Here is a 14,769-nt window from a genome sequence, read left to right as displayed (position 1 = left end):
GTTTGAGGTGGTAAATGGGTTGATGTAAAGACTATCTTGTCATTGGCAGCTACATGCAGGCAGGTGTGGGAGGACGAGTTTACCCATGGTGCTGTAGGTGAATGTGCTGTTAGCATCCACTTGTGTTGTCATGAGGATGAGCAGTTGACCAGGCCTGGACTTTCTTGCTTTCTATGCATCCATTTAGCAAAGTTTAAAAGCTGCTTGAATAAAAATGTTAAAGCTACTAGATGAACGCAGAAGGCAGACAGTTAACGGTGATATGTTTATCCAGCATTTACAGTTAGTCCCTCCCTTTTTTGTTCCCTGTGGGTGCTTGCTGCTGTAAACAAAGTCGGATTTTGGACTGGAACCTGGAACCGAAATGGATCTAACACCACAAAACCATCGAATTCATTTAAACGACGGAAATAGCATTCCGATTATTGGGCTGGGAACATACTCTACACCCAAAACAGTAAGTGTGTCTCTTCTATTTTCAATCTGCCTCCGATGTCTGTGACTTTCTTTATTGGTCTCGCTCTCGAAAGCTTGAACATTGCCCCGTCATCAAGTGAACGTTGTTTAGCACAGCACAGAGTAACTGGTTTGGATTGTCACTCCGCAGACAGGAATAAAGCCAGGCAACTTTCCAGCTCACTGAGCCCCTGCCTAGAATGAAATGACCCCGAATGGCCAGGTTTTCACTCTCTGGGCTGGTGGGGCTGCGGGTCGGAAGCAGAATAATGGGTAACCAGAGTCGGGTGGATGATAATTATTAGCAGAGCGTGTGCTGCCAGTGCACAGCACTGAGTCTCCAGTGTGCCCCTCCACACACACATACATCCTGACAAACATATACACTCAGGCACACATACACTCAGATAGACATATCTACACACTCTCAGACATACATACACTCAGAAAGGCATTTATAAACACATTCAGACAGACATATATACACACACTCACAGACACACACTCAGATAGACATATATACACACTCTCAGACACACATATATAAACACACTCAGACAGACATATATATACACATTCACAGGCACACACTCAGATAGACATATATACACACTCTCAGACACATATATAAACACACTCAGACAGACATATATACACACTCACAGGCACACATATATACACACACAGACAGACATATATACACACACTCACAGGCACACACTCAGATAGACATATACACACACTCAGACAGACACATATACACACACAGACATATATACACACACTCAGGCACACACTCAGATAGACATATATATACACATTCACAGGCACACACTCAGATAGACATACACACACTCTCAGACACATATATAAACACACTCAGACAGACATATATACACACACTCACAGGCACACATATATACACACACAAACAGACATATATACACACACTCACAGGCACACACTCAGATAGACATATACACACACTCAGACAGACACATATATACACACACAGACAGACATATAGAACATAGAACATAGAACATAGAAGAATACAGCGCAGTACAGGCCCTTCGGCCCTTGATGTTGCGCCGATCCAAGCCCACCTAACCTACACTAGCCCACTATCCTCCATATGCCTATCCAATGCCCGCTTAAATGCCCATAATGAGGGAGAGTTCACCACTGCTACTGGCAGGGCATTCCATGAACTCACGACTCGCTGAGTAAAGAACCTACCCCTAACATCTGTCCTATACCTACCCCCCCTTAATTTAAAGCTATGCCCCCTTGTAATAGCTGACTCCATACGTGGAAAAAGATTCTCACTGTTGACCCTATCTAAACCCCTAATCATCTTATACACCTCTATCAAGTCACCCCTAAACCTTCTTTTCTCCAATGAAAACAACCCCAAGTGCCTCAGCCTTTCCTCATACGATCTTTCTACCATACCAGGCAACATCCTGGTAAACCTCCTCTGCACCCGTTCCAGTGCCTCCACATCCTTCCTATAGTATGGCGACCAAAACTGCACACAATACTCCAGATGTGGCCGCACCAGAGTCTTATACAGCTGCAACATGACCTCAGGACTCCGGAACTCAATTCCTCTACCAATAAAAGCCAGTACGCCATATGCCTTCTTCACCGCACTATTTACCTGGGTGGCAACTTTCAAAGATTTGTGTACATGGACACCAAGATCCCTCTGCTCATCCACACTACCAAGTATCCGACCGTTAGCCCAGTACCCCATCTTTTTATTACTCTTACTTTTTATATACACACACTCAGGCACACACTCAGATAGACATATATATACACATTCACAGGCACACACTCAGATAGACATATACACACACTCTCAGACACACATATATAAACACACTCAGACAGACATATATACACACACTCACAGGCACACATATATACACACACTCACAGGCACACACTCAGATAAACATATACACACACTCAGACAGACACACATATATCCACCCACCCAGGCACAGACAGACATATATACACACACTCACAGACACACGTACACTCAGACGCCTGCACAGGTACATAAACTCATACACACACTGAACACACAGGAACACGCAATCACGCACGCATGTACATTCTGCCAAACACACATACTGACACACACAGGAACGGTTATACTCCACCTGGGCTTTGATCAAGTATTCAGAAAGGCGCTGCACCTCTCCCCTGTTTTCATATTGCAGCCCCATTTCTGGTTTCTAACGCGGTGTCAACTCTGAGATGTGAAGCCATGTGAAATATTAACGGCCAGAAAGTGTGCTCACTGGACAGACTCTGTAATTGGCCTGGTCGTGGAAAAATTCCAGCAGAAAACTGAATTTGTGCAGTTAGACAAATTTGCTAGTTTGCGGTTTAATCAGTATTATAATGTTTATATCTGAATTGAAACATAGTCAGTTTTCCTTCAATAGAATCTCGGGCTGGCTTCTCGAATCTAGAATTTCGACGAAACGTTCATAAACGCAAAGCAAGCCCGAAAAGAACTGCGGATGCTGGAAATCAGAAACAAAATTGCTGGAAAAAACCTCAGCATCCGTGGGAAGAAAACAGAGCTAAATGTTCAGGTCCAGTTTCCAGTCCTGGAGAAGGGTGACTGATATGAAACTTTGGCTCTCGTTCCTCTGCACTCACATGGGTCTCTGTCCAGTGGTAATGAAGTGAGAGGAGAGAGGTACCGGTAGGTGTGATAGCAGTAATCTGACAGCAAGTGTTGCTCTGGGAAGGCTTGGGCTATTAAGCTGGCTGGAAATGTGATAATATACTGAGCTTTGTATGTTAAAACAGCTTATAAATTGTGCTCTGAGCACTGTCCCGTTGCTTTTTTTTCTGTCATAGACTGCCAAAGGTGCGTGTTATGAAGCGGTAAAAATCGCGATTGATGTAGGATACCGACACTTTGACGGAGCCTTGGTTTACGGTAACGAAGATGAAATCGGAAGAGCCATTCACGAGAAGATTGCTGACGGTACAGTGACACGTGAGGACCTCTATTACTGTGGCAAGGTAATTCAGCTTCTCCCTCTCCCTCTCTCTGTCCACATCTTTACTTGGAGCTGCTGACCACCGGTTTGTTTTGGTTTCACACACATCCTGCATTTTGACATTTGCCTCCAGGTATTGACCATTACTCAGCTATTCAACTCCGCGTGATCGCAGAGAGTTTGATCTTAATCTCAATTGGCCTCCTGCACTCACCTGCAATCGCACATTACCTTGCACATGCACAGACCCGGTGTATACATCCACATGTAAACACACAAAGCCATATACACACATGCTGTTAATATAACAGAACAACCTCACACATACAGGTAGTAAGTTACAAATCACACAACACCAGGTTCTAGTCCAACCGGTTTAATTGGAAGCACTAGCTTTCAGAGCCCTGCTCCTTCATCAGGTGGTTGTGGAGGGCACCTGACACCACACCCAGCTGATGAAGGAGCGTCGCTCCGAAAGCTAGTGCTTCCAATTAAACCTGTTGGACTATAACCTGGTGTTGTGTGATTTTTAACTTTGTACACCCCAGTCCAACACCGGCACCTCCAAATCATGCAGGTAGTATGCATTTGTACGCGCACACACAAACACACATGCATTCACACAAACTCACAGCTCACTGCACTGGTATCCATGCTGTTTGCAATCGACAGTTGGAACTGTGAATGTAATTGCAGTAATAGAAAAGGTTGTGAAGTCTTCAAAAACAGATTGTCAGCTGCTTCAGTTTGACTTTACACTTTCAGCTGTGGAACACCTTTCACCCACCGCAACTGGTACGATCCAGCCTGGAGAAATCCCTCAAACTGTTGAAGTTTGATTACATCGACCTGTACCTTATTGAGCTTCCATTGGCATTTAAGGTGAGTCAGTGCCCTCCTTGGTGTTGCTTTTTCACTGCTTTTCTTCTTGAACTGCCCTAATGTCTTGCTATCTCATTGACCATGCTGTCTCTTATTGCTGTACAGTTTCTCAGGCATTTGCTGTCCTCCACCACCTCATCCAAATCTCCATTCTTTACTGGTCATTCTAGATACTGAGCATCAGCAGGCACTTCAACTATTGGAGGCTGCAGTCAATAATCCCTGCACCAGAGATTCAACAGGGATCCATCAATTGTGATCAGGAACAGGAATGCACCCTAAATTCTTGTTGCTCTCTAGGTGCTGAGTCAGAGGGTTTTGTACCATAACAATTGAAGTATTGTGAGAAACGAAGCTCACTGCCAAATAATTTTAGTCTGAGTCAAACTCCGAAGCAGTCTTTATTCGTACGTTCTTGCAAGAGCGAATGCCACACAAAAGTAGGCAGTTTCATTGCTCTGTGCAGCTACTAATCTAATCAGTTGACTACATCTGTCTGTGGAGAAAGTGAGGACTGCAGCTGCTGGAGATCAGAGCTGAAAATGTGTTGCTGGAAAAGCGCAGCAGGTCAGGCAGCATCCAGGGAGCAGGAGAATCAACATTTCGGGCATGAGCCTGAAGAAGGGCTCATGACCAAAACGTCGATTCTCCTGCACCTTAGATGCTGCCTGACCTGCTGCGCTTTTCCAGCAACACAGTTACATTTGTCTGTGGCCTGTTGTCAGCGTGCAACCCGCCCTTAATAGCTGAGTCTAATTACTTCTGCTGACACAACAAAGTCTTTATGACTTCTGAGTACATGACTTCTGCAGAAGTAACACTTACACACATTTTCCACAGTATGGAATATTTTATCGTATTATAACTGTCCCTGTCCCACTCACAGTTTGTTCTGACGAAGATGTATGCCAGAAAAGGCTACACAGTTCCTGATTGGCTGGATCCATTGGGAGGGCAATAAATAAAAAGCTGGGACACATTAATGTGCAATAACAATGAGGAACTGTCACATCGAGGTCTGATGGGGAACTGTCACATCAGGGTCTGATGGGGAACTGTCACATCGGGGTCTGATGGGGAAGTGTCACATCGAGGCCTGATGGGGAACTGTCACATCAGGGCCTGATGGGGAACTGTCACATCAGGGTCTGATGGGGAACTGTCACATCGAGGTCTGATGGGGAACTGTCACATCAGGGCCTGATGGGGAACTGTCACATCAGGGTCTGATGGGGAACTGTCACATCAGGGTCTGATGGGGAACTGCCACATCAGGGTCTGATGGGGAACTGTCACATCGAGGTCTGATGGGGAACTGTCACATCAGGGTCTGATGGGGAACTGTCACATCGAGGTCTGATGGGGAACTGTCACATCGAGGCCTGATGGGGAACTGTCACATCAGGGTCTGATGGGGAACTGTCACATCAGGGTCTGATGGGGAACTGTCACATCAGGGTCTGATGGGGAACTGTCACATCAGGGTCTGATGGGGAACTGTCACATCAGGGTCTGATGGGGAACTGTCACATTAGGATCTGTCTCAAAAGCTGACGTGTAAAATAAAGAAGTCATCTCCTTGTCTCGATGTGATAAGGACTGCTGCTTCTTCTCCACACGAAATCTGCAGGCTGCTGCTCATCTCTTCACATTCACTTCCCATTATCCTATCTCTCAGAACATGCTCAGGAACAAGCTTGCTGTTTAAAAAGTCCCTAGTCCATTAACATGCCCTACAAGTGCCTAAGGTTCATAGGAATCATTCCAATGAAAGAATTGGTCCTCAGCCCTCTCTCCTAAGACTGTGTGCTGAGTGCCCTGATCATTTTGCTTTGTTTTTCAGATCTCAGTCTCTGGGTCCAGCTGATTGTCACAGATTCCTGTAGATTCCTCTTGCAATGGTTCATTCTCTGGTATTGCCCAGAGATCTAATCACCTATTTAACCAAATCTCTTTGAGCAAGGTTTTAATTATGTCTTAATTTCTTCTTCATCTTTCTTGCTGTCATATTTAGTTTTATAACATCCCCATAAAGTATGTGATGAGTTTACATTAGGGGTGCTATATAAATGCAAATTGCTGTTGTTGTCATTTCTTTTAACTCTTTGCAATTACCCATTGCAGCCGGGAGATGTGTTTTATCCCCGTGATGAAAATGGGAAGTATTTGTATCATCCAACTGACCTGTGTGCTACCTGGGAGGTAAGCTGGGAGTGTCCTATCTTTACACCATCCAAATAATACACTCTGCTTCTTGCTGAGGACTCAAAAACTGGTCAGCATCAAACAAGAGAGTCACAGCCTAGTTAATGCATTGTGAATTAATTGACAAACTTTTACATGTCTTGCCCAATAAGACTCAGTGCAGTAAATGAAAGCTTGCTGTTGTACTGATATCAGGTTTAATTCCGTTAAGCATCGAGTAGGCAATGGCCTAGTGGCATTATTGCTAGATTACTAATCCTGAAACTCAGCTGGAGATCTGGGTTCAAATCCCGCACAGCAGATGGTAGAATTTGAATTCAACAAAAAAAATCTGGAAATAAGAATCTACTAATCATTGTGATCCACTGATCACAAAATCATTGTCAATTGTCAGAAAACTCATTTGGTTCACTAATATATAGTCAGGATGGAGTTGCTCCAGGAGTCCACAACATTGAATCCAGACCCCATGAAGTCTTATCGCTTCAGGTTGACAATGAACAAGGAAACCTCCTGCTGATTACCACGTACCGTCCTCCCTCGGCTGATGAATCAGTCCTCCTCCATGTTGAACACTGAGGATGGCAAGGGCACAGAATGTCCTCTGGGTGGGGGATTTCAATGTTCACCAGCAAGAGTGGCTCAGCAGCAGTCCTACAGATGGAGCTGGTTGGGGACATAGCTGTTGGATTGAGTCTGCGGCAGATAGTGAGGGAAACAACAGGAGGGAAAAACATACCTGACCTCACCCTTATCAATCTGCTGGCTGTAGATGCATCTGTCTATGACAGTATCAGTAATAGTGACCACCACACAGTCCTTGTGGAGTCAAAGTCCCACCTGCACATTGAGAATAATATCCATTGGCTGTGTGACACTATCACTGGGTTAAATGGGAAAGACTTTGATCAATACTGGGCATCCATGAGACTCTGTGACCAACAAATGCAGCAGGATTGTACTCCAGCACAATATGTAACCTCATGGCCCAGCATATCCCCCCCACTCAACCATTACCATCAAGTCAGGAGATTAACCCAGGTTCAATGGAGAATGCAGGAGAGCATGCCAGGAGCAGCACCAGGCATACCTGAAGATGAGGTGTCAACCTGGTGAAGCCACCAAGCAGGAGTACTTGCATGCTGAACAGCATAAGCACCAAGTGATAGACGGAGCTAAGTGATCCCACAACCAACAGATCACATCTAACCTCTGCAGTTGTGCCATTTCCAATCGCGAATGCTGGTGGACAATTAAACAACTCACTGAAGGAGGAGGCTCCACAAATATCCCCCTCCTCAACGATGGAAGAGCCGGGCACATCAGTGCAAAGGATAAGGCTGAAGCTTTCGCAGCAATCTTCAGCCAGAAGTACCGAGCGGGTGATCCATCTCAGCCTCCTCTAGTGGTCACCAGCAATATAGATACAAATCTTCAGCCAAGTCGATTCATTCCATGATATCAAGAAATGGCTGGAGGCACTGGATATTGCAAAGACAATGGGCCCTGGTAACAATCCGGTAATAGTCCTGAAGACATGTGTTCCAGAACTTGTCACTCCCCTAGCTAAGCTATTCCAGTAATTGCCCAAGCATGTCCTGTACACAAAAAGCTGGACAAATCCAACCCAGCCAATTACTGCCCCATCAATTTACTCTGGATCATCAGTAAAGTGATGGACTGTGCAATCAAGCAGCACCCGCTCAACAATAACCTGCTCAGTGACGCCCAGTTTGGTTTCCGCCAGAGGCACTCAGCACGGGACCTTTGCCCAAAAATGGACAAAAGGGCTGAATTCCAGTGGGGAGGTGAGAGTGACAGTCCGTGACATCAAGGAGTGTGGCATCAAGAAGCCCTGGCAAAACTGGAATCAGTGGGGATCAGGGGGCAAACTCTCCAGTGGTTGGGGTCATACCTGGCACATAGGAAGATGGTCGTGGTTGTTGGAGGTCATTCTTTTCAGCTCCAGGACCTCTCTGCAGGAGTTCCTCTGGGCAGTGTCCTCAGCCCAACCATCTCCATCTGCTTCATGAATGACACCACCCTCCCAATCATAAGGTCAGAAGTGGGGATGTTTGCCGATGATTGTGCTACGTTCATCACCATTTGCAACTCCTCAGACATTGAAACAGTCCATGGTCAAATGCAACAAAATCTGGACAATATCCAGGCTTGGGCTGACAAGTGGCAATTAACATTCGGGTCACACAAATGCCAGGCTATGACCATCATGAATAAAAACAATCTAACCACCACCCCTGGTATTCAAAGGTGTTACTATCACTGAAACCCCACTACCAACATCCTGGAGTTATCATTGACCAGAAACTCAATTGGGTAAAAACAATGACTGCAGATGCTGGAAACCAGATTCTGGATTAGTGGTGCTGGAAGAGCACAGCAGTTCAGGCAGCATCCAATGAGCAGCGAAATCGACGGTTCGGGCAAAAGCCCTTCATCAGGAATAAAGGCAGTGAGCCTGAAGCGTGGAGAGATAAGCTAGAGGAGGGTGGGGGTGGGGAGAGAGTAGCATAGAGTACAATAGGTCAGTGGGGGAGGAGATGAAGGTGATAGGTCAGGGAGGAGAGGGTGGAGTGGAAAGGTGGAAAAGGAGCTGGGCAGGTCGGACAAGTCCGGACAAGTCATGGGGACAGTGCTGTGCTGGAAGTTTGAAACTAGGATGAGGTGGGGGAAGGGGAAATGAGGAAGCTGTTGAAGTCCTGGGCCTCCTTCACCGCTGCTCCCTCACCACCAGACACCTGGAGGAAGAACACCTCATCTTCCGCCTCGGAACACTTCAACCCCAGTTTTTTGAAAATGTATTCAGGAAACATTCATACTTTATTCATGTTCTTAACATATCATTGGTCAATCTCTGACAATTATCAGTCAGAAACTGAACTGCCTTCAATGATTAAATGAAGCAGTCAGGAAATTCACCATTTGCCAGATTTCAAAATGGCCTCATTATTGAACACTCAGTCAATATAATGGACAGACTATATACAACAAAGGGTAAATACATGTTTGTCTTTTAAAATACAATGCAATGTACTGTCTAAGTCAAAGGGGAGATCCTTAAGATGATGAAAACAAATCTGAGGAAGAGGATGATTTTGTCGGGTCACTGGGAACGGGAATTCCCTGGTAAGGCATATGTCTGGTGATTATACAGTATTTATTCAAACTAATAACCAAATTGAGGTCAATTCCTCATGATTATATGGAATTAGTTGCAAAATCTAACACTCGGAGTAGCTGGTGGGAATAAATGTTGCACCTGATACGATGTATCCTTGCCGCCGGACCAGGAGACCTGAGTTCAAGTCTCACCTGTTCAGAGGTGTGTAATAATATCTCTGAACAAGCTTGTTCGGAAATATCGATATTATACATTGTGTGTTTGTGATGGTGGTCCTAAGCAACAAAACATGTTGGGGTTGAGTTAAAGCTAAATAATGAATGATTGATTTATTGTCACTTGCATTCACTGCAGTGAATAACAGAGCAAAATACAGTGAAAAGTATCACCATTCACCACAATCCAGTGCCGTTTGAAATGTTTAAGGATAAAAGTTATCATTGAATGATAGTCCTGAGCTGACTCATCAACATTGCCTGTGCCTCCACCCCTCCACTACCACCTTGTCGCTGCCCGCGCTAGCCCTTTAATGTAGGAGTTGCCACACTTTAGGCACCATCTCTTCGCCGTTGGAGCCACCTCACAACGCTATTGCCAATGCCAGACCCTGTGTTAGACCCACGCTCATTCCACAGCCAGGAGTCCCCAGCTCCTTTGGTGCCTCAGTGACACCAGGAGTCTTGGCTCTGTACATACCATCACTGTCGCTTCCGCAGCCGCAGCCTGCAGTCCCCACTCTGAGCCAACTGCATCTGGGAATCTCTGGCCCGACCAGGCCGCTGTTGCCGTCTTGCTCTGGCTGCCTTCCTCCAAGATGTCACCCTGCCAACACCGCAGCCTTGAAAAGACTGCCATTGCCACTGCCGATCGCTGGAGGAAGCTTTGCCCCTGCCGCCACTGCCTCCAAAACCGTGAGGAGCCGTGTCCAATGCTGCCTCCAGCCAGCGGGATGAACCATCATTCCATGCACAGCCAGCTGTAGCAGCTGGACCGATTTTGGCTACTAACCTGCAGAAAGCTGCAACGAAAATAAAATAAAATGAAAGAACGACATGAAAAAGAACAGAGGGAAAAAAAGATAACATATGAGAATTTATGAGCCCCAGGCAACCGACCACATGCTACTCCATTGCCATCTTGAGGTTGTAAATAGTGGGAATGTGAGTGACTACGCTACATATCCACAGATCAGTTGTAACTCAGGTGCGTGAGGTCTCTAATGGATGTATGGGTGCAGCATTTGCAGAACATGCAGAAATAGCTACTGGCCCATTTAAATACTAATAGCCTGTTCAAGAAGGTAGCCAAAAAGTGAGGTTCCTAGACTGATAAAATGTGTTGAAAGAATGGAGAATAATAAACCACAGTTCAACTGCTGATTCTGTGTCCACAAGCAACCCTTGCATCTGAAAGCAATCATATACTGGGGAAACAGATGTTGAGGGGTGTCCTGAAAAATATTATCCCTTACCTTTAGAAGCAAAATGAATAACTCCAAGTGATGTCTCGTCATGAAGTCACCCTTCATTTACTTGGTGCATAGTAAAAAACACTGACCCAGCTAGCACAGAACTACCTCCTAGAATGAACAGAACCTCTGACACTCCTGTTTGTATCTGTCAGCAAGGACTCCCTAATTTGACCAGGTTAACAACCCCAGTCATGGAACTCATATTCTGTGAGATCCATTTTTCTGACATTGCTCCAATCACTACATCCCTCCCCCTCTAAGCCCTGGGACATAGACCCATCCTCCTGTAGTTTCTCCTGCCTCAGATACTGGTGGCATGTACCATGCCATAGCCCACCTCTTGCACCCGAAACATCTGGGAAGAAATTCTTCTTCAGGTGGCACAGGCACCTGTGTCTTTCTAGGCCTTGGAGGTTTCTTCAAGGTGAGGTGGATGGAGAGCATCTACAGGCTCTGACAACCTCGCTAGAAATTCTGAGGGGGCCAGGTTTTTTTTTGCTCTTGCCCCATTTGCGAGGCTTCAGCTTACCTATTCAGGACTGCCTCTCCTACCTGAATTTTGTACGTCATGGGACCTTATCCATGTGGGGCCATTCCCATGGTTTTGACACCAAATCTCATCCCCTGAAGTAAACTGTCTCTCTCACTTAGAGGAGTCTTATGTCTGGCATTAGCACTCCTGATGCTGTTACACCCTTTCTCCCAGGTCTGGGAAGATCAGGTTTAACTTGGTACGGAGTTTTCTCAACATTAGCAACTCTGCTGGAGCTGTCCCTGTAGTTGCATGAGGAGTGGTCCTATAATCAAACAGGAACCAGAATGGTTTGGTAATGGGTGAAGTTATAGGCTGTTTCTTTAAGCATGCCTTCCAAGTATGGACTGCTCTTTCTGCCAGACATTGGACGATAGATGATATGGATGTGTCCTTGAATGCTGAATGCTATTTGAATTTAGGAAATGCTCGAATTCACTGCTAGTCAATGATGGCCTGTTGTCTATGACCAACAGCTCTGGCAGTCCATGTATTGCAAAAGACACTTGGGACTTTGAAATTGTCATCCCTCTGTTTGAGGAATTATCTCTATATTGATCCAACCACTTTGAATGAGTGTTCATAATGACTAAAAACATAGAACTCATGAAAGGACCAGCAGAGTCAGTGTGTAATCAAATCCGGGGTTTACCTAGTCATTCCCATGAATGTGGGGGAGCTACTGGTGGTAATTTCTGTCCTTGTTGGCGCTCTGGGAACTGCCCCACCAACCTGACTATGTCAGCAACTCAATTTCATTGCCACTGAAAAAACCCCATGAAAGCTGGTGCATAGTACATGACACTGACTAAGCTCACACAGAATGAACAGTCCTGTTTGTATCTGTCAGCCAGGGCTCTCCGATTGGACCAGGTAACAGCCCCAAACAGAGAACTCATACTCTATAAGATCCGCGTGTTTGACATTGTTCCAATCACTACACAAACAAAATGAAAAAGGTTATTAAGAGTACCAGTAGCTTCTGAAAATCTGGCTCACGTACTTTGGAGAGCCCCTGTTGTGTTAATGGATAAAATGTTCATATTGCTGAGCTTACAACATGTCAAAATATCATTAGTTTTAGCTATCACAGAAGTTTCAAAGTTTCAGATCAGAAGATTCAGGAGCTTGGTTCAAAGGGTGAACAGTTACGCTTAGCAGGCAAATCAAGTCTCTGTTCAAGGAAGCCAGGCACTACAACTAAAGTACTATAATTCATGGGTCTTTCTAACTGGGAGACCTTGGAAATAAGAGCTGAAAATATTGTGAAAGGCTCATGTCAGTGGGCTCAGAAAGGGATCATAAAACCATCTTCACTGTCCAAGGAAAAAGAAACTGGTAAAAGTGAGTTAAGAAAAAACTTAGAATTGAGACAGAAGTCTGTGGGCGGCACGGTGGCACAGTGGTTAGCACTGCTGCCTCACAGCGCCAGAGACCCGGGTTCAGTTCCCGCCTCAGGCGACTGACTGTGTGGAGTTTGCATGTTCTCCCCGTGTCTGCGTGGGTTTCCTCCGGGTGCTCCGGTTTCCTCCCACAGTTCAAAGATGTGCAGGTCAGGTGAATTGGCCATGCTGGATTGCCCATAGTGTTAGGTAAGGGGTAAATGTAGGGGTATGGGTGGGCTGCGCTTTGGCGGGTCGGTGTGGACTTGTTGGGCCGAAGGGCCTGTTTCCACACTGTAAGTAATCTAAAAAAAAAGTGAACTTTCTATGGAATTGAGTATCTGAAAAAGGATAGTGTTGGGGAACAGGTTGAAACTTTATGCTGCAATTTATGTTAAGATCTTTCCTACTGTTAATATCCATATTGTCTAGACTTTTTTTCTTTTGTTTACAAAACTTAATTTCGGCTACTAAAGACTGTCTGCAGCCTCATGTTGACATCTTTTAGTGAATATCCAACCGAGTCACCAAAAATTAAACATGCTCTATTAAGCCAAGTTTCCTTCCTAAGTAATATATGAAATAATAAATGAAACACTTGGTTTTGTTTTACAACAGATAGAATTAAAAAGCAGAGAGGTTGTGTTATGTTTGTACAGAGCCTCAGTAAGGCCACTTGCCCATTTTCTGAATAGTTCTGGTCCTCATGGATCGAAAGACATAAAGAAGGTTTAAAAATTAGTTACTGGAAAAATACATGAAATGAAAGGACTATCAGGAAAGGACGTGGCCTCTTTTCTAAGGAAAAGAGCCTGAGGGCATAATTTCTAAGAGTTGTTTAAGGTTATTAATGGGTCAATTGGATATTATTTCACTTGACCAATGTCATATACTTTGACTCAAGGATATGATCATCAGACAAGAAATTCGAAATGTGATCCAAGTCATCTGGGGATGTCTTACATACCGGACTGTACCTTTCTATAGGTTTTTGTGCATCATGTTTAGACGTATTATTAATGCAAAGTGGTCAGGTAGAAAACTCCATAATGTGGAAATGGTGAGCTGATATGGAGTCGAGGAGTCTGGTGCTAGAAAAGCACAGCCGGTCAGGCAGCATCCGAGGAGCAGGGAGAATTAATGTTTCAGGCAAAAGTCCTTCATCCTGATGAAGGCCCACACAATGAATGACTCAGTTTGTAACTGAATAAAATCATTTCACAAGATTCAGACGTGGGATGAAATAGAGGGCGAAGTCCGTATCCCCATGTCCAGTTACCGCGGATTCAGTTAGCTGTAGTTTACCACGGCCCAAATATATTATAGGGAATGTTCCAGAACCAGGAACCAGGAGGCTGCCGGGAAGGTACATTTCCTATTTAAATGAATGGGTTCACACCTATCCGCAGTTTTGGACTTCCACAATAGGTCTTGGAACATATGCCCCGTGGCAGCTGAGAACTAGCCATTTGGATACAGAAGGTAGAAGACAGAGGGTGGCACGGTGGCACAGTGGTTAGAGACCCGGGTTCAATTCCCGCCTCAGGCGACTGACTGTGTGGAGTTTGCACGTTTTCCCCGTGTCTGCATGAGTTTCCTCCGGGTGCTCCGGTTTCCTCCCACAGTCCAAAGATGTGCAGGTCAGGTGAATTGGCCATGCTAAA

The 14,769-nt window shown here is 45.2% G+C and overlaps 1 protein-coding gene across 1 annotated transcript in view; it reads left to right on the top strand.

Annotated features, from left to right (window-relative positions):
- Nucleotides 1-299: 299 nt before the first annotated feature.
- Nucleotides 300-14,769, top strand: part of LOC122559455 (aldo-keto reductase family 1 member D1-like) — a 31,227-nt gene continuing 16,757 nt past the window's right edge. The window contains exons 1-4 of the mRNA XM_043708908.2: nt 300-457; nt 3,346-3,513; nt 4,257-4,373; nt 6,498-6,575. Coding sequence (XP_043564843.1) covers nt 365-457; nt 3,346-3,513; nt 4,257-4,373; nt 6,498-6,575 — 456 coding nt within the window. The 5' untranslated portion in view covers nt 300-364. The remainder of the gene's footprint in view (nt 458-3,345; nt 3,514-4,256; nt 4,374-6,497; nt 6,576-14,769) is intronic.

The sequence above is a fragment of the Chiloscyllium plagiosum genome, unplaced genomic scaffold, assembly GCF_037043375.1.
Source record: "Chiloscyllium plagiosum isolate Xiang-an unplaced genomic scaffold, Cpla_swu_hap1 HiC_scaffold_19, whole genome shotgun sequence".
NCBI lineage: Eukaryota > Metazoa > Chordata > Chondrichthyes > Orectolobiformes > Hemiscylliidae > Chiloscyllium > Chiloscyllium plagiosum.
Note: the sequence above shows the minus strand (reverse complement) of the source record. Positions and strands in the feature narration are given on the sequence as shown.